Genomic DNA, 22,885 nt, shown 5'->3' with positions numbered 1-22,885 from the left:
ATTCCTATTAGTGGAAATGCATCTTTTTTTTTTGAAAAGAAGGCCCAATATTAACTGAAGTGAAACTTTGATGCCACATAGGGCTGGTAAAATAAAAAGATATACGACATCTACAAATTAAGAGATTTGACAGCAAAAGATTGATGAGAGCCACAACCATCAATATCTAGACGCCAGCTTCAATTATAAATTTATTTTACAGTGTGAAATCTCTATTATAAAACAGAAGGATGTGGGGATAAATTGTTGCAACGGCTCAGATTTGTTTGATCCAAGAGTTGAGATGCATTTTTTCACATTTTATGAAAGTATCCATATTTGCCCATCATATAACATAAACAGAAAAGCTATGTGCACAGCAGCTGTGCACAGATGCCATTTTCTCCCGGCTCGGGTCGCACAAAGATGATCGGAGCCGCTCATTTTGTTCTAAATATGTCGTTTAAGGTCTTTGTAAAAAATGAGCTTCGTTCGATATCGTTAGAGGCGTTAACAAAACACCCAAAATCACTACAGAATACATAAATTCTGTAGTGATTTTGGGTGTTTTGTTAACGCCTCTAACGATATCGAACGAAACTCATTTTTTACAGAGACCTTAAACGACATATTTAGAACAACATGAGCGGCTCCGATCATCTTTGTGCGACCCGAGCCGGGAGAAAATGGCATCTGTGCACAGCTGCTGTGTATAAGCTGCTGTGCACATAGCACTGCTCTAACATAAATGCCATCTGTTGTCTAAGAGGAAAAAAACAATTCTCCTTGCTTCCTTCCTTTCTACGAGACATTTCCTCCCCTATGGGTTGGTTGTCTTCGGGGAAGGGGTTTCCCTAGTGGACTGCCGATCACTGGGACCATCCACTCCTCCTTGACAGTCACTTCCGTCGGGGGAAATCAAATTGGGAGGTGTATTTTCTGTTGCCCACCATTTGTTTGTTAAAATGCTCTCTTCTATTTCGTATACACTTCCTCCATAATCTGGAGAGGTATTTTCTGTTACCCACCATGTATTTGTTAAATGCTCTCTTCTGTTTTGTAGAGCTATAGAGACTTTGTGGGGTTTTTTTTTCCCTTTTTGAACGGCGTTCTGCATAATTTCGTGAGCTGCTAATTTCTCCACTACATTCTTTGCCGTTAAAAAAAGGGGGGGGGGGGGGGGGGGGGGGGTTAATTTGTAGCTACCTAAAAATTCAAATAATGTTTTAAGCCACTATCAAGATTTAAAAGGTATTTCAATTCCAAAATTGAAATAATGTTTTGAGCCATTATCAAAATTCAAAGGGTATTTCAATTCCAATTGGGATGAGTAGTACCGTAAACATGGGCTGGGGTGGATAGTACCGCAGACACGTGCAAACACTAGTTCATAATAAAAGACTATGAAAACTTATTTTCCTTTCCATTTACATACGTTAATCATTTGCCTAGCTAAGTTTCCCCAAAAAAGTCATCTGGCCTTTTATTTTGTCTTTATTAAAAAATACGCATTTGTTAGTTTTGCGTCAATTTTTTTGAATTTTTAATTCGTTTTGACGAGAGTAATTAAAAAATTTAAAATTTATGGCCGAAACCCAATTTTTTTAAAACAAATTCAAGAAAAAAGGTCCAAAAAGCCACCTCACAGAATACTGAGGTTTTTCCCCTCTAATTACGCAATCTTCATGCAAACAAGAGTCCACCTGAGATCTATTTTGTTTTTCATTTTTATTTATTAAACTGAGATTTATTTCCATCGAAATATATGATATTACTATCAGCCCTCAATCTTGGCAGCAGTTGACTTGTCCAAAAACCACCTCATCTCCCCTCCCGGTTTCACCATCTCAACCGGCAAACAACCCTCCCCCTCACCACCACCACCGCCACAGCCACCATCGTTCACCGCCTTCCCCACCTTCTCAGCCAGCATCGCCTGAACCCACTCCGGCAAGTCGCTGGCGGTTATCACGAAAGCGAAATTCGCGGCGGAGTTGATCACCGGAAGTGTGAAGGTGACCCTGTCCTTGGGCGGGAATGGCGAGTCCTCGACGGCGGCGACCCACCGCTGCTTTTCCTTGAGGAGAGGGTGGCCTGGGAATAGGGACGCCACGTGGCCGTCGCGGCCCATGCCGAGTAACATGAGGTCGAATCTTGGGGACCCACTGGAACTGGAGAAGTCTATGGTTTTGTTGTCGACTAGGGTTTTGATGAGGGTTTGGTAGGCTTCTGCTGCGGCGGCCGCCGGTAGTGTGACGTTGACGGCGTGGATGTTAGTAGGGGGAATGGGTACCTGTTCAAAACTAAAGCTCAGTACAGTGGCGGCTCCAGAAATTCTTCTAAGGGTGTTCAGAAATTACACTATACTATCTTGAGAAATCACAACTATATATAAACAAAAAGTTATACATAATCAATCTCCTTCTTACAAGGGAGTCCTTACTTAGCTTAACTAAGGACTTCATATTTCCCGATTGAATTTCGATGATCCGAACCGCTCAATGAGTTCAGAACGTAATTTTAAAAATACTCATGGGAAATCGGCAAAAAAAATGACCGAAAAAGGCTCCATTCGAGCAGTTTTTTTTAACCGTTCAATAAAAAACTTCTTGGATGAAGCTCTTCTCAGTCTTTTTTATTGTTGATTTTACGCGAGGATCCTTAAAATCACATTGAGCGGCTCAGGTCATCGAAATCCGATCGGAAAAGGGGACGTTTGCACTTTGCTGAGTGCGGACGCGCTTAGGTGAAGCTATACATAATATCTAAAATGCGACCCAAAAATAGCAAAGTATATAAGCTACTACAATTGTGCTCGACGAGTTTTCATATTTTGAAACTGTTGCATGATATCTTCGTTATCAACAGTATCAAATACATCACTCTCTATATAAGTAATTAAGCAATCATTCATTCATTAATCTCCAATTCGATTGCGCAGATTGCTTTCAATTTAATTAAGTGGATTAATTTGTGGGCTATTTTTGGTGTGGGTACGTGTTCATTAACATTTGGATTGAGTGTTCAAAGTAAGTCTAGTCCAAAATTTTTACATGTATTCTAAAGGGAATTTTTTTTTTTGGGTGGTCAGTTGACCATGGAATGACACACATGGAGCCGCCTCTGGCTCAGTAAGAAATGGATTCGTGTTGTGCTATGCTGCGCTGCGAGTTCATGGGATCCGCATCCTCTCCGGTCCAACATTTGGAGTGGACGAGACAATCCGTACATAGCTCCATCCATTTGTTGTAGTGAATGATTCAGATTTGTTCAAAAATTCTTCTATTATACCAATGGACGGTCGTGATGTGAACCGGAGAGGAGCTAAACCCGAGTTCAAAATAAGTGTCAGTTTGCTAGATCAAAAATTTGATCCAAATTGTTCAAGTCATGTTGAAAGCTGGACAAGTAAAAACCACCCTAAACCTAAAGAAAATCTAACTTCATCGATCACAGTTGATAATTCATTTGTCATAGTATATTGTTCTCAAAGAAATAAATGAGTAAACGACCACTATGATTCTTAAGTGTTATTTCATCATGTAGTAGTTTTCGATATCCGATGAATTAAATTTTGAAGCTTTACAACGCGAAGGATTTCGATTGAATTTTCGGACTCCGAATGAACACTGGTTTGGATCCTTTGGGCCGTACGAAGACAAAGTTACATGCACAAATTCTGAATTGCGATGTATTGGAAACTAAACGATATGTGTGTGCTCCTTATCATTTTATAATGCTCGCGTACGTATAACAGTTTCAGCACAGATGCATTCGTTGGAATGCAAATCACAGCTTTTCAAGAGTATTTTTAACGATCTTGATTTAAAATAATTTTTTCGCGTGAATAGTTTATTTTTAAATTTGGACCGTTGATAGCTCGTTTGGACGGTTGTGACGTGCAATACAGAGTGCCAGCAGGATCCCTGAGTCCGCATTTGTTTGGAGTATAATATTACTCCTTCCGTCTCTTTTTAAGTGTCTTGTTTCGTCACTCCAACTTATTAAGAAAACATCATCATTACACCTTTCACGTCAACTTTTAGCTCCACTTTCTCTACTTACCCTCTATGGAGACATTATCATTGTACATTTACTCACTAACTTTTCAAAATGGAATATACTTTTAGGAGTAGAATAGAAAATATACAAATTTTTACCCACAAACTTTACAAAATGGACATTTTTTAAGGGATCATCCAAAATGAAATACTGGACTTTAAAAAAAGGACGGAGGAAGTATTAATTATTCAAATAAAAGAACAATAATTCTAGTGACACACCCACACTCACATGAGTAGTGGGCTCCATACACATACTAGAGTGTGTAGTATGTGTGGGACCCACTACTCATGTGAGTGGTGGGTATGTGTTTGAGTATGAATTTGGATGTGGTACTAGCATCATTAATAAAAGAATGCCCACTTAGATTAAAATGTCAATGTCTAACGGTGAAACTTGCTTCAATGGAGAAACTTTCAGGGCCCACTAGGTCTTGAATAGCTGCACCATTGATGTGAAATCATCATTTTGGTGTTTAAACTTTCTAACTGAGTAATGCCACGGTCACAAACAGAAGCGCAGGGGTCCGGACAATGTGTTTTGATTTGTCTATCTTTATTTCTTTAAGACCAAAATTTACTAAAATAAAAAAAACGTATATCAAACAATTGTCTTATTTACCTTGGAGAGAAAACCATCGTAGGCGAGTTTATAATTGCTATCTTTATCAGTCAGTGGAACCATTCTCTCGTCCACCCAAAACACTTGCCATTTCCACCAATCTACCGACTTACTGTACGGCTCTTCAACCAACTTCCTGAAATACACATTTTATTACTACAACGTCCGTTACTATCCCTTCATTCTTGGTAACGGAAAAGTATTGGAAAATAAGGGATCGGATAGGATCCTCTCCCGTCCTCTTTTTTTTTTTTTTTTCAATCGATAGAAGAAATTATTTCATCATATATGGAGTACAGTGTACAAATTCGGAACACTATAGTAATTGTGAGAGTTTACGAGACAACCTAACTCAACAAATCAACGAATACAAGAAATAAGCCTATTATAGATTAGAAACAAAGAAAGAAATGAAAAACCACTCTAAGAGAAAAGCACCCACATGCAAGTAGAGATATTCGAACTCGTGACCTCCTAATAAGATGCAAGAGTATTGGTCAACCGATAGTCTCAATTGATTCTCTCTGGCCCTTAATTTAGGCAAGAGAAAACAGTCTAAATCTGAACCTTACATTGAGAGGACCATAAATTGAGAAAAACCAAATTAAGATTTGCCCGGATTTGAACTATTTCCTTCCATCCAAATTAAGGACCGAAGAAAATCCCGATCAAAAAAAAATTTAATAAAAAAAAAGGAGAGAAAATCCAATTCTGGAAAAGAAACCAAGGGATCTTAATTCTCGATCCAGTCCCATAAATGGTGGATTTCGATTACTACAATTTCGGAAGATATGCAGTAAATGTGGAACAAGAACGCGCTTAGCAAATCCATATAATTCATTAATTCAGAATAAAAGTAGTCTGAAATCGATCGAAATTTCTTCGATATGTTTCTTGAAATACAATTAAAGTTGGTATTCTAAAATTTGAGCGATTTCCATCATCAAAGTGAACTCGGGAGGAGCCCATCTCAGCCCTCACCAGGGCCAATTTACCCATCGATGTATTTCTAATTGTCGAATTGTGAAACCAATCACGACTATGATCACCAGGGTGAAAAAATCCAGTTAATTAGATATTCATCAGTATATTCTTCTCAGCTGAGTATCCAGTGATCAAACGGTTGAAAAATAAAATAAAAATTTTCATTTGTCGCGTTGCTCTTGGAAAACTTAAGATAATAATAGAGTAGTAGTAATAATTAAAATAATCGTTAACTTTAGCCGCTCGAAAATAGTCAATTGAGGTGTGCACAGACTGACCCGGCCGGACATCCGGCTATCAAAACATAATACTAATATTTATAAGAAACATAAGCTACTGTAGTGGGAGTAGTTTGTTACCTGAGTGTGTGTATTAGAGTACCTCCAGCCACAACAACTGTGAAAATGCCTCTCTCTTGGGCAAATTTACTCGATAGATTAGCGACGTACTCCGCCACGGCCGCAGCCACTTCCTCCTCCGTATCCTGCACATCCACCACCTCCTTTGCCGTCGACATTCCGGACGTACCAGATAATACGAGAGCAAGAGCGAAAGAGAGCGCGAAGCGCGAAAGCATTCACAACACCCTTTTTAACTTCCTCTGTTTGAGTTCAAGGAAAAAGGAATGGAAGATGGGAATATGAGCAGCAAGAGGATATATCTTGTCCCATTTTCCAGATTTGGTACTATAATTTGGTGAGAAATTAAATTAAATTAAATTTCTCTCTGCCATTATTTACGGAAAAAGGAGAGTGAGTATTAATAAAAGGAGAGTTAAACCGATAAACTTCTAACTTCGGCTTCTTATTTGGTTAAAAGTCAATATTAACTATTTTTTCCAAAAAAAAAAAAAAATTCAAAGGAAAAGTATATTTTGAATTTTTTCATCGGATGAATCGTTATTTTCCAAACACCAATGAAAATATTGTCACATTCATTATAGTAAAAAAAAAAAAATTCAAGTAACGTAACATTCATTAGAAGAGAAAATGAAAGCAATTTCACATCAATATGTGTGAGATATTGATTAATTTTTCAATGGTCTTGGGTACATACATTTAATACTGAACCCCACATAAATATGTGGTGAAAAAGAGTGTTGGGACGCCACGTGGCCATTGTATAATTTTTCCAGCTGATGATCCCCTGCCTCTTATCCTGTTCTTATGCCTCAATTCACGCAATATCAATTCAATCGCGAAAATACACAAATTTGAAAGACCTAATCATATTGCTAATAATACATGCATTTGATTACGCGGACATGAATATGTGGCTATTAGAGGATCTGATCCGCTGTTTGGTTCAGTTTGCTTATTTGCTAATTTTATCCCCAAAAAATGATTTTAGTAAATATAAAAAAACCCTATTTTGGTCAAAGAATTTTACTTTGCCGATTTGTCTTAAAAAGAACGAAAACCTGTTTTCTTTAAAATAATTGGCAGAAATATACTATAATGCATGGACTATTTTTGCTTATTATTTGTTGTTGGTCTTCTTTCTAAAATAAGAGCCCAAAATTTTTCACTTCCCTGTTACAACTTCCATTACTTTCCAAAAAGGACCACGCTTGCAACTCGGTAACCAATAGTCCAGAATTTAAAAAATTCTTTACAAAAAAATTGAATCTTCACGGAAAGAGGGGCAAAAAAAACACTTAAGGATGACTGAATTTACTCGAACTCCTTTTTGCAATCTAACCTCAGACTGCATAGAAGCTCAGTTCTTCCAAAAGAGTTAAAGAAAATTAGGCCAAAATATAGAAAAAGTAGAGTAAAGACAAACTTTTAAGCGAAATCTATCCATGGATTCATTTTTTTCTACATCGTATATCTAATGAATCGGTAAATGAAGCTCTCTGTATTCACATTGAATCTAGATTATTGATCAAATAATTTGAGTCATTGTTGTCAGGGAGCAAAATTTGTATTACAACCAAGGGACTTCACTTTTTCTCAAGTTGGTGAAATCTGGACATGAAAATGGACTTGGGAAACAAATCATTAGTGATTTCGGACGATTCTATTTGCAACCTTTTTTTCTTCATACAAACCACAATACTTTTTGAAAACCAAAAATTTCTAAATAAAACCTAACAAAATTCCAAAAAGTACCCAATATGCCCTTAGGATGCCCTTATTCTCAAAAAATTATTTTTCTTCCGAAAATACCCCCTATTATTCCTAAAGTGCCCTAACAGTTAATTAAAAAGAGAGATTCAAATCACTCATCTCCCCATCTCCATCCCACACCACCACCGACCGTCCAGCACATCTCCCTCAATCGTCCGACCCACCAGCACCGCACCTCTCCCTCCACCAACACATCTCCCTTGATCGTCTCTCTATCCACCACCCACCCCCACCACCGCCACCACCCACCCCCCCCCCCCCCCCCACCACCCCCCCCCCCTCTCTCTCTCTCTCTCTCTCTCTCTCTCTCTCTACTCCCACACACCACCAGCGACCGACCCACCAGCACCGCACCTCAAAATATTTCACTTCTTTCGGTTTTTAACTTCCGAACCAACAAAACCCAAAAAAAATTAGTTTTGTTGCTTCTTGCTCTCTGGTTCTCGTTCATATTTTAATTTTTGAAAATGGTGATAAATTTCGGACATTAATATTTAAAATAAGTAAAACATTTCGAACAATAATATCCGAAATAGTTTACTATTTTCGGTTTTTAACTTCCGAACAAAATAAACCCAAAAAATAAATTAGTTATCTTATGACTTCTTGCTGCTCTAGATCTTGTATGGGGTGTGGTGGGTTGTATTAGGTAGTAATTACAGGGGATACTATGGTTATTTTACATGAGGTCATTAATGTCTTAACATTTGAAAAATCTTAGTGCATGGGTTGCATGAAAGAAAAAAACGAGTTGCAAATAGCATCGTCCGCGTTTTTATTTCACAGTTTGGAAAAGGGATTTCTCACTTGATTGGGACGTAAAGTAAACAAGTGCACATCCTACCTCTTGCACACCATAGCCATGTACGTAAAAAAGTCTATATTGCATGCCAGCTCAAGTGCTAGCAATCTTGTGTTCCACGACATCTGCGCGGGCTCAAGCCCCAGTCCCGCTCTCTAGACTAGGATCAATAGAATAGAACCGCTCGTTAATTATCAAGAAAAAACCTTTGGTTTAAAAATTTAACGAGCTTTGAAATTAGGAAAGTTCTATAATACATACCGCTTATTTGAGTGTGTATCATATGCACCCTCATTGAAACACACCAAAATGTTATGATTCCCAAAATGTTATTAATCTATTGCTAAAAAGTTACGAATTTTTAGTATAAAAGTTACGATACGAAATAAAATGTTATGAATGACAATTCCTACAAGTAATTTTTTATGAGGTGGCACAATATGAACCACACAATAGGTGCATATGGTACACACGTTAAAGGGATGTGTATTGAAGACTTTTCCATGAAATTATGTTTGAGCTTGGCTTGTAGAAAATGTGAAACCGATCTCAAAACAGGCTTTAATCGAGCTGATTACAAGCCGATTGCTAATAGTTTGAATTTTTCAAACACCATAAGTCGAACGAGTTAAATAACAAAACAACGGTTATTTGCGCACTTCTCTTATATGGAGTGGGACTTCCACACACATGCACCCAAAAAAATGTTGTATCCAACAGAATTTCGTAGCTTTTGCCTATATGATTAGTTTGGAGGTCATGGCAGATAAACTAAGGAAAACTTGATCTAAATAGTCCTTGTAAGATGAACAGCGCTACAGCCACCGCATCAAAATGCATGGTGTGTGGGGTCCACTCCGGAATCCCGCACGAATGATCTGATCCGTTCAATAAGTTTTTTTTAAAAAAAAAACCGAGTGGACATATTGGAAAATCATCTCAATCCGATATGTGTGGGTGCTTGATCCAATCTTCATATATTTTTGAAAAATCGGAAAACGCAATCTTTCCATTTTTTTCCGATTTTTCAAAAAAGAGAAGATTGGATCGAGCACCTACACATATCCGATTGATCATGATTTTTCGTGATACCCACTCGTTTTTTTTAAAATTATTGAACGACTTGAATCATCCATGTGGGATCCGAAGGGGGCCCCACACGTTGTGCGCAACAACCGCATTTTGGTGTGATGGCTCTGGACTTTTTGCTTGTAAGTTGTAAGATGGTTTTAAAATACTCATGCCATACGCCTTTTCAGATGAGTGACACCAAAAAAAAATTCTGTCATTTCGATCTTTCCTATTTTGTGAACTGCATTTGATTGGAAAATCATACCATGAAATTTTTCTCTCAATTTAAAATCTTGATAGTTCAATTTCAGGAAAAAGGGATAGGCACCAATAATCCGAATCATCATATTTTATCTTCGCAAACCCGTCTCTTAAATATGTAGAGACTCAACAATACCCAATGTTTTAAATTTTTTTTTTTAATTTAGGCCAAATACACCCAAAATTAATTTACTTCACATTGATAAGACTATGAAAACTTATTTTCCTTTCTATTTACATACGTTAATCATTTGCCTAGCTAATTAAGTTTTCCTAAAAAAGCATTTGGCCTTTTATTTTGTCCTTATTAAAAATATGCATTTGTTATTTTTGCGTCAAAATTTGATGGGTTGTTGATTCGTTTTGACAAGAGAAATCAAAAAATTTAATAAAAAAATTATAGCCGAAACCCAATTTTTTTTAAACAAATTTTTAAAAAAAAGTCCAAAAAGCCTCCTCAAAGAATACTGAGACCTTGTTCATTTAGAGTTTTGAAGGAAATTTAATTGGAGAAAGATAGATAAAGAAAATATATTAGGAACCATGCCGCAGAAGCTTTAAAGCTCCAAACGAAAAAAGCCCTGAGATTTCCCCCCTCTAATTACGTAATCTTCATGCAAACAAGAGTCCGCCTGAGATCTATTTTTGTTTCCATTTTTATTAAGGGAACCGATAATGCCACGAGCATTTCTTTTCCTGCCACGACCATTTCTTTTCCTGCCACGACCATTTAATGCACTCGAGGTCAAAGTGACTATTTTGTCCTCTTTGGTCAAAAGCTGGGCCTTAGAAATCCTAAACAAAACCCGTCATTCTCCCTGTTCCATTTTTTTTCTTGCTTTACAGTGTTCTAACCTCTAACTTTGTTTTTAAATTTTGTTTCTCTTTATTATAATGCCTTACTTTTGTTAATTTTTTTTGAAAATGAAAAATACAGTATGACACGAAATTGAAAAGAATAGAATCTAAAAAAGCCGTCCGTTTGGAATTATATTTGTCTTTACCCGACTATGGATACATGATTTAGTGTCATCCTCCAATTATACACCAAATTACATAAGATTCATTTTGGAGTCATACACTATTAATCATAGTCGTTCAATTTGCTTGAAATATTATTCTAATTGCCCTTCCAAGAAATCAACCCAGTCACATATGGGTAAGGGGCTTAATCAATTGATTCAATTTTTCTCCTAACAAATGCAAGGAAAAAAATTGATTAAGCCCTTACCCATAATCGAATCAGCTGATTTTTTTACAAAAAACTTTTAGAACATGCTTAACAATTTGAACAATTTCGATGATATTAGTTTCGATTGCATTTGCTGTAGTGTACCCTTAGTTTTTATATTGTATATATACTCAGGTGACAATTCGGGAAAGTTAATTCATGAAAGGGGATTACTGATAATTAATTGTAGTATGGACTGACTACTTTGGAAAAGAGAACAAAAGCGTCACTCTCACCATGAGTGCAATAAAGGGTCGTGGCAGGAAAAGAAATGCTCGTGGCAATTGATGTTCGCGCTCCATTTTTAATGTGACTTCATGAATAAAGTTGAGCGATATCAGTAAAAAAAGAGCGTGAAAATTAAAATCCGAAATTTATTTCCATCCAAATAATTACTCTCAGCCCTCAATCTTCGCAGCAGTTGACTTGTCCAAAAACCACCTCATCTCCCCTCTCGGTTTCACCATCTCAACCGGCAGCAACAAACCCTCCCCCTCACCACAGCCGCGGCCGTTCACCGCCTTCTCCACCTTATCAGCCAGCATCGCCTTAACCCACTCCGGCAAATCGCTGGCGGTTATCATAAACGCGAAATTCGCTGCGGAGTTGATCACCGGAAATGTGAAGGTGACCCTCTCCCTGGGCAGGAATGGCGCGTCCTCGACGGCGGCGACCCACCGCTGCTTTTCCTTGAGGAGAGGGTGGCCTGGGAATAGAGACGCCACGTGGCCGTCGGGGCCCATGCTGAGTAACATGAGGTCGAATCTCGGGGACCCACTGGAACTGGAGGAGTCTATGGTTTTGTTGTCGACTAGGGTTTTGATGAGGGTTTGATAGGCTTCTGCTGCGGCGGGCGCCGGTAGTGTGACATTGACGGCGTGGATGTTAGTAGGGGGAATGGGTACCTGTTCAAAACTTAAGATAAGTCATTAACCACCGGAAAATTTGTGAGGCAAGATATTCTGTGCCAAAAACTCATGTATCTCTGTGTCGAGGGATTTTCGATCGTTGAATTTAAAACATAAAAAAAAGAAAACATAATCCAACTGTCGGATAACCCCCGGCACAGAAGCATAGAGGTCTTTGAGACAAAGAAGATAGAACCCAAAATTTGCACACACAAAAATAAGAGATGGGATTCATGCTGTGCTGCGAGTTCATTGGATCCGCATCCTCTCCTCCGACCAACATTTGGACTCGACGAAACAATCTATGTATAGACCCGTCCACTTGCTGCAATGAATAGTTGAGATTTGTTCAAAAACTCTTCTATTAGACTAATGGACAATCGTGATGTGAACTAGAGAGAATCCAGATCCAAATTCACTACGGATGTCATTTTGATAGCTCAAAAAATTGATTTGAATTGTTCACTTCACGTTGAAGAGTTGGACAATAAAACAGCCTAAACCCCTGAAGAAAATCTAACTTCATCACACGTGGATAACTCATTTGTCATAGTATATTTGTTCTGAAAGAAACGAACCACCACCATGATTCTTAAGTTTTATTTCACCATGTAGTTACCGATATCCGATTAATTAAATTTTGAGCAAAGAAGTTGAACTCGTTCAGCTTTTCATAATTATGACAAAAACAAAAACAAAAATTACTCCCTAAAAACAAAAACAAAAAAGTATCAAACAACTGTTTTACTTACTTTGGAGAGAAAACCATCATAGGCAAGTTTGTAATTGCTTTCTTTATCAGTCAGTGGAACCATTCTCTCATCCACCCAAAACACCTGCCATTTCGACCAATCTACTGATTTACTGTAAGGCTCTTCAACCAATTTCCTGAAATAGTAGAAATTTTGCGACTTCCATTACTATTCGTTCTTGGTAACGCATGCAAAAGTATTGGAAAAGAAGGGATTGGATCCTCTCTGGCCCTTAATTTAGACAAGAAGAAACAGTCTAAATCTGAATCATACTTTGAGATGACCGTACATCGAGATAAACAATGGTTTAAATTTGCCTAAATTTGAATTGTCTCCTTGGATTCAAATTAAGAACCGGAGAAAATCTAGTTCTGAAAAGAAGCAGAGGGATCTTCTCTCGATCCGGTCATAGAAATGGTGTCCGTTAGATTTTGATTAAAACGATTTCGAAACACATGTGATAAATTAATGCATGTGGAACAATAACGCGCTTAGCAAATCCATATAATTCATTAATTCAAAATAAAAGTAGTCTGAAATTGATTTAAATTTCTTCGATATTTTTTCTTGAAATACAATTAGATTTCTTGGCAAGTGCTAAAATCTGAACAATTGTCATTATCAAAGTGAACTTGAGAAGAGCCCATATATAATAGCCCTTACCGGGACCAATTTACCCATCCGTATATTTCTAGTTGTCGAATTGTGAAACCAATCACGACTATCACTAGGGTGAAAAATTCCAGTTAGATATTTCATCAATATATTCTTCTTGGTGGTTGATTTTTCACCAAAAATACTACACACACAACGGTTGTGCAAAACTCTTTACCCAACCGATCGCTATCAGTCCATTAATTGTTGTAATGGACGGTCCAGATTCGCTCAGAAAATAAATAAATTATTCGCGCTAATAGTTCATGTTGCTATTGGAAAACTTAAGATGTTAATAGTAGTAGTATTAGTTATAGTAATTAGTCATTAACTTTAGGACGTCGAAAAATAGTCGAGATGTGCGCAAACTGACTCGAACATCCGGTTATCATAACAAAATAACAATAAGAAGAAACATAAGCGATTGTAGTGGGAGTAGTTTGTTACCTAAGTGTGTGTATTACACTACCTGCACCCACAACAACTGTGAAAATGCCTCTCTCTTGGGCAAATTTACTCGATAGATTAGCGACGTATTCTGCCACGGCCTCGGCCACCTCCTTCTCCGTGGCCTGCACATTCACCACCCCCTTCGCCGTCGACATTCCGGACATGATACCGAATAAGACGAGAGTGAGGGCAAAAGAGAGCGTGAAGTGCGAAACCATCACGACACCCTTTTAACTTCCTCTGTTTGGTTTCAAGGGAAAAGGAATAGAAGATGGGAATATGAGCAGCAGGAGGAATATTAATAAAAGGAGAGTTAAACCAATAAACTTCTAACTTCGGCTTCTTATTGAGTTAAAAGTCAATACTCCCTCTGTTCCCTTTTTAAAGTCCAGTATTTTGGGCTGTCCCTTATTAAGTATCCATTTTGTAAAGTTAGCGGATAAAAGTTAGTACATTTTTCATTTTGCCCCTAAAAGTAGATTTGATTTTGAAAAGTTAGTAAGTAAAAGTGTAATGATGATGCCTCCATAGAGGGTAAATAGGAAAAGTGGAGGTAAAAGTTAATGTGAAAGGTGTAATGATGATGTTTTTTTAATAAGTTGGAGTTACGAAGCGGGACATTTAAAAAAGAACGGAGGGAGTATTAACTATTTCTTTTCAAAAGAAAAGTAAATTCTGAATATTAGTCATCGGATGAGTCGTTATTTTCCAAACACCAATGAAATGCTGTCACATTCATTACAAAAAAAATCTAGTAACGTCACATTCATTAGGAGAGATGCATGAAAGTAACTTCATATCAATATGTGTAAAATATTGATTTTATCATTCATTGGCCTTGGGCTGCTGCAATGTGGTGTCCTAATACCCTTGTCCACCACATATTTTATGAGATATGCACAATTAATAGTGAGCCCCTAAAGGTGCTAATCGAGCCAGACAAGCCAAACACAACATTGTTCAAGCTTGGCTTGACTCCTTGTTACATGTGTTCAAGTTTGGCTTGAGCTAAAGAACTTTTTGAGACTAATTATTCAAGCTTGGCTCAAACTTGAAATTTTGTATTCGTGATAAGCTTAGCTTGTGAAATATGCAAATCAATCTCGAGCGAGCTTAATTTTGTAAAGTTTCGAGTTTTCAAGCTTGAGCTTGAGTTTAAGCTCATTAATATAAAATGAAATGGACTAATTTAAAACCATAAAGAAGAACCAGCCAATCAAAATAAAGAAAAAAAAACTCTTAATTACTCCTACCTCCTAACTACCTCTAAAGAATATGACTAAGTTAAATGATTCATAATAAAAAAATAATAATGATAAGGCTTCTTTAATGATTCTTATTTAGATTAAAGAGTAGTGTAAGAAGTATATTGAATAAAGAGCAAGATAGTAAATTCAAGTGGATAAAGACAAAAAAAAAGTGTGTGGATAGCTAAAAAAGGAGTGTGAAAATCAATTTCCCTAATAAATCGGCATGAAACTCTCCATATTCACATTGAATATTCAGATTATGATCAAATAATTTGAGGGAGCCAAATTTGTATTACAACCAAGGGACTTCACTTTTTCTCAAGTTGGTGAAATCTGGACATGAAAATGGACTTAAACAAATCATTAGCGAATTCTATTTGCAACCTTTCTTTTTCTTTATACAACTCATTTCCTTCATACAACCCACTACAATTTTTGAAACCCACAAATTTTCTAAATACAACCTAACAAAATTCCAAAAAGTGACGCCCTTATTCTCATAAATCTATTTTCCTTCCGAAAATACACTCTATTATTCTTGAAATGCCCTAACAGTTAATTAAAAAACAAAAGAGATTCAAATCACTCATCTCCCCATCTCCCACACCACCACCGACCGTCCTACTCCGACCCACTAGCACCAGCACCGCACCTCTCCTCTCCACCAGCACATTCCTCTCTCTCTCTCTCTCTCTCTCTCTCACACACACACAGAGACCCACACCATCAACAACCGACCCACCAGTGCGACACCTCAAAATATTTCACTTCTTTTGGTATTTAGCTTCCGAACCAACAAAACCCAAAAAAAAATAGTTTTGTTGCTTCTTGCTCTCTGGATTTCGTTTGGATTTTAATTTTTGAAAATGGTGATAAATTTCGGACATTAATATCTGAAATAAGTAAAACATTTCAAACAATCTTATTAGAAATAGTTTACTATTTTCGGTTTTTAATTTCTGAACCAAGAAAACGCAAAAAAAAGAAAGAAAAGTTATTTAATTCTTGTTCTCTATATCTCATTTCGGATAATAGCTACTGAAAATAGAGGTAAATTTTAGACGTTAATATTCGATTTTTTTATTGTTTATTATTTTCGGTTTTGAACTTCCGAACTTTAATTTCTATAAAATTTTGGATATTAAGGTCTATAAAAAGTTACGTTTTTCAACATTGAACATCTATAAATGTCTGGACAACAAACACAAAGACATCGAAGACGTATACGGAGTGGAACCTTCCATTGAATGAATTTGTTTTCCATTGAGAGAGATGATGAGGAAGGAGGATCAGGAATGACAGAGGAGAGTGGATTGTAGTAGGGTTTGAGTGTAGTAGGGTTTTAGGAGGAGGAGGAGTAGGAAGGAGGGTGTGTGTAGGAGGGAGGAAGAGGAAGATGGGTTGTATGGGGTGTGGTGGGTTGTCTTTAGGGGGCCGCTTCCACTAATTTTTTTGGTAAACAATTTGTGTCAAAATTGCATGTTGTTTACACTAATCAACAAGTTTTACATTTTAGCATTTTGTTCACACTAATCAATAACTTATTTACACTATTTCGCTCACAATAAACAACCGAAATTACATTTTGTTCACACTAATCAATAATCAACACTTATTGATAAGTGTGAACAACTAACAACTTATTCATTAGTGGAATCAGGTTTTTCTTGTTATGGATTGTGTGTAGTAATTATATGGGATAATATGGTTATTATACATTAGGGCATTAATGTCTTAACATTTGGAAAAATTTAGTGGGTTGTATGAAGGAAAAAAAGGGTTGCAAATAGAATCATCCAAGTTTTTGTCCAGAGTGTGTAATAGGGATTTCTTGCTTGATTGGGACGTAAAGTAAACAAGGACCCATTCTACCTCTTGCACACCTATATTGCAGGCCAGCTCAAGTGTTAGCAATCTTGTGTTCCACCACATCTGCGCACGCCCCAATCCCGCTCTCTAGATTAGGATAGAATAGAACCGCTCGTTATCAAGAAAAAGAACAAAAAAATTGTACTCCCTCCGTCCCTTTTTTTGTGTCTAGTGTTCCATTTTGGGCTGTCCCTTAATAAGTGTCCATTTTGTAAAGTTAGGGGGGTAAAAGTTGGTGTATTGTCTATTTTGTCCCTAAAAGTAGATTTTATTTTGAAAAGTTAGTGAATAAAAGTGTAATGATGATGGGTAAGTAAGGAAAGTGGAGGAAAAAGTTGATGTGAAAAGTGTAATAATGATGTCTTTTTCATAAGTTGGAGTTACGAAGCAGGACACTTAAAAAGGGACGGAGGGAGTATTGCATTTACTTCCTATTGGTGAGATGGAGACTGGTCTACATTGCTCCTTTGTGATGGTGGGTCTTCTACAAATGTGTGAGGGGAAGGGCTCCAAATGCATGCTCGAGAAGCACTCTATAATTTTAGAACCAAATCTTTAATCAATTTCATTAACTCACTTTTCAGACTCTTAAGACCGTAAAACTGGTTAACGCACCTGAACATGCAGTAGTAAAGGTTGCCTAGTTATTACCTCTCTCAGACGTGCTGTAGCAAGAGCAAACCTAATGTTTCCTTAAAGTTTTCAAAAGATGCACGATACAGATACAGATACAGACACGGAGCACTACAATTATAGAAAGTGGGGCACGGTCATGGCAAGGGACACAGAGAAAAAGAAATGAAAACACGATTTTCGGTGTTATTGTCATGAATATGTATCCAGTGTCCACAACCAACAAAAGTTAAAGAAAACTAACACTAGTTACCATTGTATCGCAAATACCATGATACAATTTCCGAGATAGGTTTGTTATATTATAAATTAACCCAAACGTGTCCCCAGGTGTCTCTCAGTGCTCTCACTTGAGTCTTGGGGCATGCATGTTCCCGGCATGTTCCATGCTTAAGAATTCCTAATTTAATTGGCATGTCAACACAGCTATCTCTCCGTGTCAAAAAGCTTGTCCGAAACGCAGACAGGCGACCGCTACCCGTTGCAATGCATCGCCATCGCAACATCGGTGGTTCATAGGGACCCTATAAATGGTAAATCATGTAGGATATTATCCAATATACAATCACTAGATTAGAACAACAAAAGCAGGCTTACTGAGAGCACAGAAGCTAACATTCATGATTAGTAGGACGAAAAAACACAGGCTATACGATTTCTCACAATTTTCAGAAACATATCAGAACACAGGCCTTCGTCTAAAGAGTCTTTTTCAAAACAACATATATTGTGCACTGAAGTAGCAGGCATTATTTTAAGAGAACATTACATATTGGTTGCTAACTTACTAAGGGGATATTTTGCGAAATGAACCAACTATAAGTGACACTAGAATAATAGAGCAGAGCAAACAAAACTCAGCCAGCGAAACTTCGGGTCGTGTGTTCGAGTCAGGAGACATCCACTTAGTGCATTTACTACCAAAGGTTAGGTATGTGCACAATCTACTCCTCCCCAACACCATGACTGACGAAAGAAAATTGCGAAGGGCTTGGAGGCACAGGAACTTCGACAACTCCTTCAAGCATCTGAGTAACCTTCCTCATCGTGGGCCGTTGAGAGGGATCTTCTTGAATACACCAAATTCCAACCATCAGAAATCTCTGCACCTTCCTCCAGTCATTCAAGGCCTCGGAATCGTCCTCAATCAAAGCATGCAATTCATCTTTCAGAAAGCAGTCACAAACCCAATCAGTTAAAATTGGTCTCTCTTCACCGCCCATCTCCCACCCCTCTACGTTTTTTCGACAAGTAATGATCTCTAATAGCAACACACCAAAGCTGTAAACATCAACTTTAGTGGTTACCGGCTTGTTTCTAAACCATTCAGGTGCAACATACCCTTTTGTCCCTCTAATACCAGTATTTGTCTGGCTCTGATTGATCATCAGCAGTTTAGCCAACCCAAAGTCGGCAATTCGGGCGCTGTAATAGTTGTCAAGAAGTATGTTTTGAGGCTTTATATTGCAATGGATGATCTGCGTGCTGCTTTCTTCGTGTAGGTAGAGGAGGCCTCTAGCAATTCCCAACGCAATTTCGCTCCTCTGGTTCCAACTAGGCTTTGTCTCTCCAAACAGGAAGCTAGCGAGAGTGCCATTACTCATGAACTCGTACACTAACATCCGGTGCTCCCCTTGGTCGCAAAATCCAACCAGTCGGACTAGATTCTTATGATGGGTCTGGCCAATCACATGTACTTCGGTTCTAAATTCCTTCTCTCTCTGTTTTTCTTGAACCACCCTATCTAGCTTCTTGACTGCGACGAAAATTCTAGAATTCCCCATTCGTACTGCCCCTCCATACACAATTCCAAAAGCTCCCCTTCCAAGTTCTTCCTGGAATCCATCTGTAGCCTCTGCAAGCTCCTCATACGAAAAACAATGAAGATTTGTTTCCACAGCTCCGAACCCATGACGACTATTCACGATCTTCTTCTGGTAGATGAGGGAAAAACCCAGGCAAAAGGCACCCAGAAGTGCAACATTGACGAATAAAGAGCTACCCAGAAGAGGAGAACGAGGATCGGTAGTAGATGGAGGAAGGTCACCTTTCCTGAACTTCATGAAAGCCTTCCCATTAACAACACTGTCCTTCCTCCCATTAGAAAGTGGCAGCTTCTTCTTCCAGCAGCTATCACCCCGCAGAATAGCAACAGCGCAGAAACAATCCTGGAGGCAAGAATTTCTGCACATCTCTTCACTGACAGGCTTCAGTTGCTCGTAGTCAGACAGAGGCCAATCAGTATCTATTAACACTGACAAGTCATAGAGATCTCCGTTGGAACTCTTGTGGTCATCTTCTTCACAACTTGGTGTGAAACTTGGCTTACAGTCTCCGTACTTGTCGTTTGGATCAAGCAACGAAAAACCTACAGGGCACGAACAATTAGGCCTTTTATAATCATCAATTGTGCATATGCTGTTGAAGCCACAAGCCCCTCTACCTTCACTCGCTACAATATCAACACAAATGTTATCTGGCTCGGACCACAAAGCAGTCCAAGTTTTCGGATTGCCATTTTTAGTCTTTGGATGATAGTACAGTGTGAAAACCCCATCAAAATCGAGAGTTGCTCGGTAGTAGTAGTCACCAGATGGGGGTACTGTTGTTGGTCCGAGTACTGCTCTTTGGTTATTTCTTTTCAATACGAATATATATCCTGTCTCATTGAAGATAACTCGGTAACCACGATTTGTAACATTAACACCATCATAAGTGTTGCTCCAGTAGTAAGCATCATAAGCGAAATTGGTAACCAAGTCTCTAGTATTAAGCACGAGATTCCCATCTTCCAGCAGGCGGAGCTGGAACCTGTTAAGAAAATTTATTCCCATTGTAAATATCCATCAAAAGACTATGAAGGGCCAAATAATTATCCATTCCAAACACATAATAATCCAGAAGCACCCGGCCCTGAGACTTTCGAGGCCCTGGCCCCTAGGCAAGATTTGAAAATGGGGCCTCTCATTTTCTAGTATATTTATTATTTTTTTGATGGATAAAACAAATTAGCCTTGTAGTTTGGTGGCAAAGCGTTAATGCTCTCTTTAGAACCCTAAGGTCGTGAGTTTGACACTAAAGAGCTTTGATTTAATACCCATTTTTAGTACAGGAATCAAAATTTTGCGTTAAAAAATTGAATGGGACGGGAATCAAACTCACAATCCCATGCTCCCTAAATAGGCGGCATACCACCGTGAAACATTATGGTAGTTGTAAAACAATTCATGTAGAAAATATTTAATACATAACACTATTTGGAGGCCCAATTTTTTTGGCCCAAAAGTGACGGCCCTAAGCAGTTGCCTGGTGGGCCTACGCCTAGAGCCTTAGAAGCACATAACTAGTAAGAAAGATCATGCTTGTGAGAATCGGAGCCGGGAGGTGTGTAAACGCTGTCTAAAGCGGATGTTCCTCCCAGTGTGAAGGTCCAGACGAAGTGCACCCGCTGCAAAATTCAACTCAAGTGCTGTCACAAACCTTCATCGTTTTGTGTTCACTTCCATCACGAGAATATGAAGTCAGAAAAGAGTTGCTCACGGATATAGAAAGTAGTGAAAAAAATACCCCTTTTTCAAAATTCTTGCTTTCTCATTGTTTCTGTATCTATTTCTCTCTCTTGATCGAATGCATATATCAAGTCACATCACCCTTGTTAGTAGATCCATATTCCATACATACAGAAAATATGTGGCAATCGTATCACAGAGCATGAACAACAAGACTACTATCAAAATGTTCTAACAATAACCTTCCCCTCGAGAAATTCTTCTCCGACTGTCGAGAAAAAAGGACCCCGCCGGACTCCATGATCTGCGCAGGCAACAAGGTGTCCGTCGGGTATTTGAAGCTCTCCCATATGTTATCCGAACCCCCACCAACAAGCACAAAGCTGCCCATATCGCTCATAGAGCCATAAGCAACTTGGTTACGAATAGGGGTGGAACTCCACAACTCTCTGCCTTGAGGGTCACTGAGCACTAGCCCTTTGCCCGCGGTTATCCCTATTTTCGATCCAGCTAACACCGGAACACCTTCGTTTGCATACCAAACAATGGTTTGGTCGGGTATCTTGTAATACCATATGGAGAGCAAGAAGAGATTGTTATCTTGGAGTTGTTTAAACCCAAATGCAAAATCTTGAGAAGCGGATAGCCATGGGGTGGTGGAATTGTCACCAGCTGTGATAGATGCACCAACGTCTACGGTTCCGTTAGTCTGAGCAACAGTAGAAAATGGCAGCAATAATAGGAAGCAGAAGAGAGTATGAAGAAGAGGATAAGACATTGCTAGGTTTGAGATCAAGGACGTAAATTAGCTCATATATAACTAAATAAGGAAAGAGAAGAGTTTGAGGTGAAAGGGAAAGGGAAAGGGAAAGACTTTCGGACTCAATCCATAAGTTTGAGTGAAGGATACTCTGTCTCCTTTCACTTTCAGGGAATCATTACTTTTGCAACCATGCTATTTGCACATATGTATTTTTCACATATCTTGCACATACATTTTTATGAGATTCATATCGGGGTCCCATAAAATGATCCGAACCACTATCTTTTTTAAAATACTTTATGGAGGATTCTTGTAAAAAATCAGCTCTAACGGATATCGGTAAGGACTTTTTTAGAATTCGTAGGACAAAACAGAATGATTCGTGCTACGATTTCTGAGAAAGCCTTTACCGATATCCATTGGAGCTAATTTTTTACAGAAATCCTCCAAAAAGTATTTAAAAAAAGATGAGCGGTTCGGATCATTTTGTAGGATCCCGATATGGGTCACACAAAAATGTATGTGCAAGATATGTGAAAAAAATATTTGTGTGAATCATTACTGTTACTTTGGTCCCTATTTTTGAATGTTTCTGAGCCCCGTTCTAGAACACCTTCTTAAAAAATAAGTACTTATTTCACATTTTCAAACTAAAAAATAATGTAAATGAAAAATAATTTTTCAATTTTTTTGCACCGTATTAAAGATCTCAATGAGATCTATCAAACAAGATCTATATTGATAGGAAAATAATTTGTGTAAATACATAATTTTTGAGTTTGAAATTGTCTTCTTAAAAAATAAGTACTTATTTTTCTTTCCGGAACGGAGCCTCACTTTAGATAATCGGATTTTCACGCAAGTTTGCACATCTCGGGGCTCTAAAATTAACGACCGGAGAACCTTCCAGTGACCCCAAAATTTGAAATATTTGGTCTCCATGGAATTCGAATA

The 22,885-nt window shown here is 38.1% G+C and overlaps 3 protein-coding genes across 4 annotated transcripts; all 3 read right to left on the bottom strand.

Annotated features, from left to right (window-relative positions):
- Nucleotides 1-1,682: 1,682 nt before the first annotated feature.
- Nucleotides 1,683-14,162, bottom strand: LOC131315603 (probable 6-phosphogluconolactonase 4, chloroplastic). Of its 2 annotated transcripts, XM_058344769.1 has the most exons (4): nucleotides 14,134-14,162; nucleotides 6,006-6,233; nucleotides 4,663-4,798; nucleotides 1,683-2,272 (listed from the first exon to the last, which is right to left on the bottom strand). In XM_058344769.1, the coding sequence occupies exons 2-4, from the start codon at nucleotides 6,221-6,223 to the stop codon at nucleotides 1,757-1,759; spliced, it is 870 nt and encodes a 289-aa protein (XP_058200752.1). In that variant the 5' UTR covers nucleotides 6,224-6,233; nucleotides 14,134-14,162; the 3' UTR covers nucleotides 1,683-1,756. The 2 variants fall into 2 exon arrangements, with proteins under 2 accessions (XP_058200752.1, XP_058200747.1); XM_058344764.1 differs by lacking the exon at nucleotides 14,134-14,162 and having other exon boundaries at nucleotides 6,006-6,384.
- Nucleotides 11,411-14,173, bottom strand: LOC131315616 (probable 6-phosphogluconolactonase 4, chloroplastic). The gene is made up of 3 exons (XM_058344783.1): nucleotides 13,905-14,173; nucleotides 12,804-12,939; nucleotides 11,411-12,048 (listed from the first exon to the last, which is right to left on the bottom strand). The coding sequence occupies exons 1-3, from the start codon at nucleotides 14,123-14,125 to the stop codon at nucleotides 11,542-11,544; spliced, it is 864 nt and encodes a 287-aa protein (XP_058200766.1). The 5' UTR covers nucleotides 14,126-14,173; the 3' UTR covers nucleotides 11,411-11,541.
- A 4,061-nt stretch (nucleotides 14,174-18,234) lies between these two features.
- Nucleotides 18,235-22,054, bottom strand: LOC131315595 (G-type lectin S-receptor-like serine/threonine-protein kinase LECRK3). The gene is made up of 2 exons (XM_058344757.1): nucleotides 21,411-22,054; nucleotides 18,235-20,470 (listed from the first exon to the last, which is right to left on the bottom strand). Exons 1-2 carry the CDS (start codon nucleotides 21,944-21,946, stop codon nucleotides 18,604-18,606), a joined length of 2,403 nt encoding a protein of 800 aa, XP_058200740.1. The 5' UTR covers nucleotides 21,947-22,054; the 3' UTR covers nucleotides 18,235-18,603.
- Between the last annotated feature and the right edge of the window lie 831 nt (nucleotides 22,055-22,885).

This window comes from Rhododendron vialii, chromosome 1a (genome assembly GCF_030253575.1).
Source record: "Rhododendron vialii isolate Sample 1 chromosome 1a, ASM3025357v1".
NCBI lineage: Eukaryota > Viridiplantae > Streptophyta > Magnoliopsida > Ericales > Ericaceae > Rhododendron > Rhododendron vialii.
Note: the sequence above shows the minus strand (reverse complement) of the source record. Positions and strands in the feature narration are given on the sequence as shown.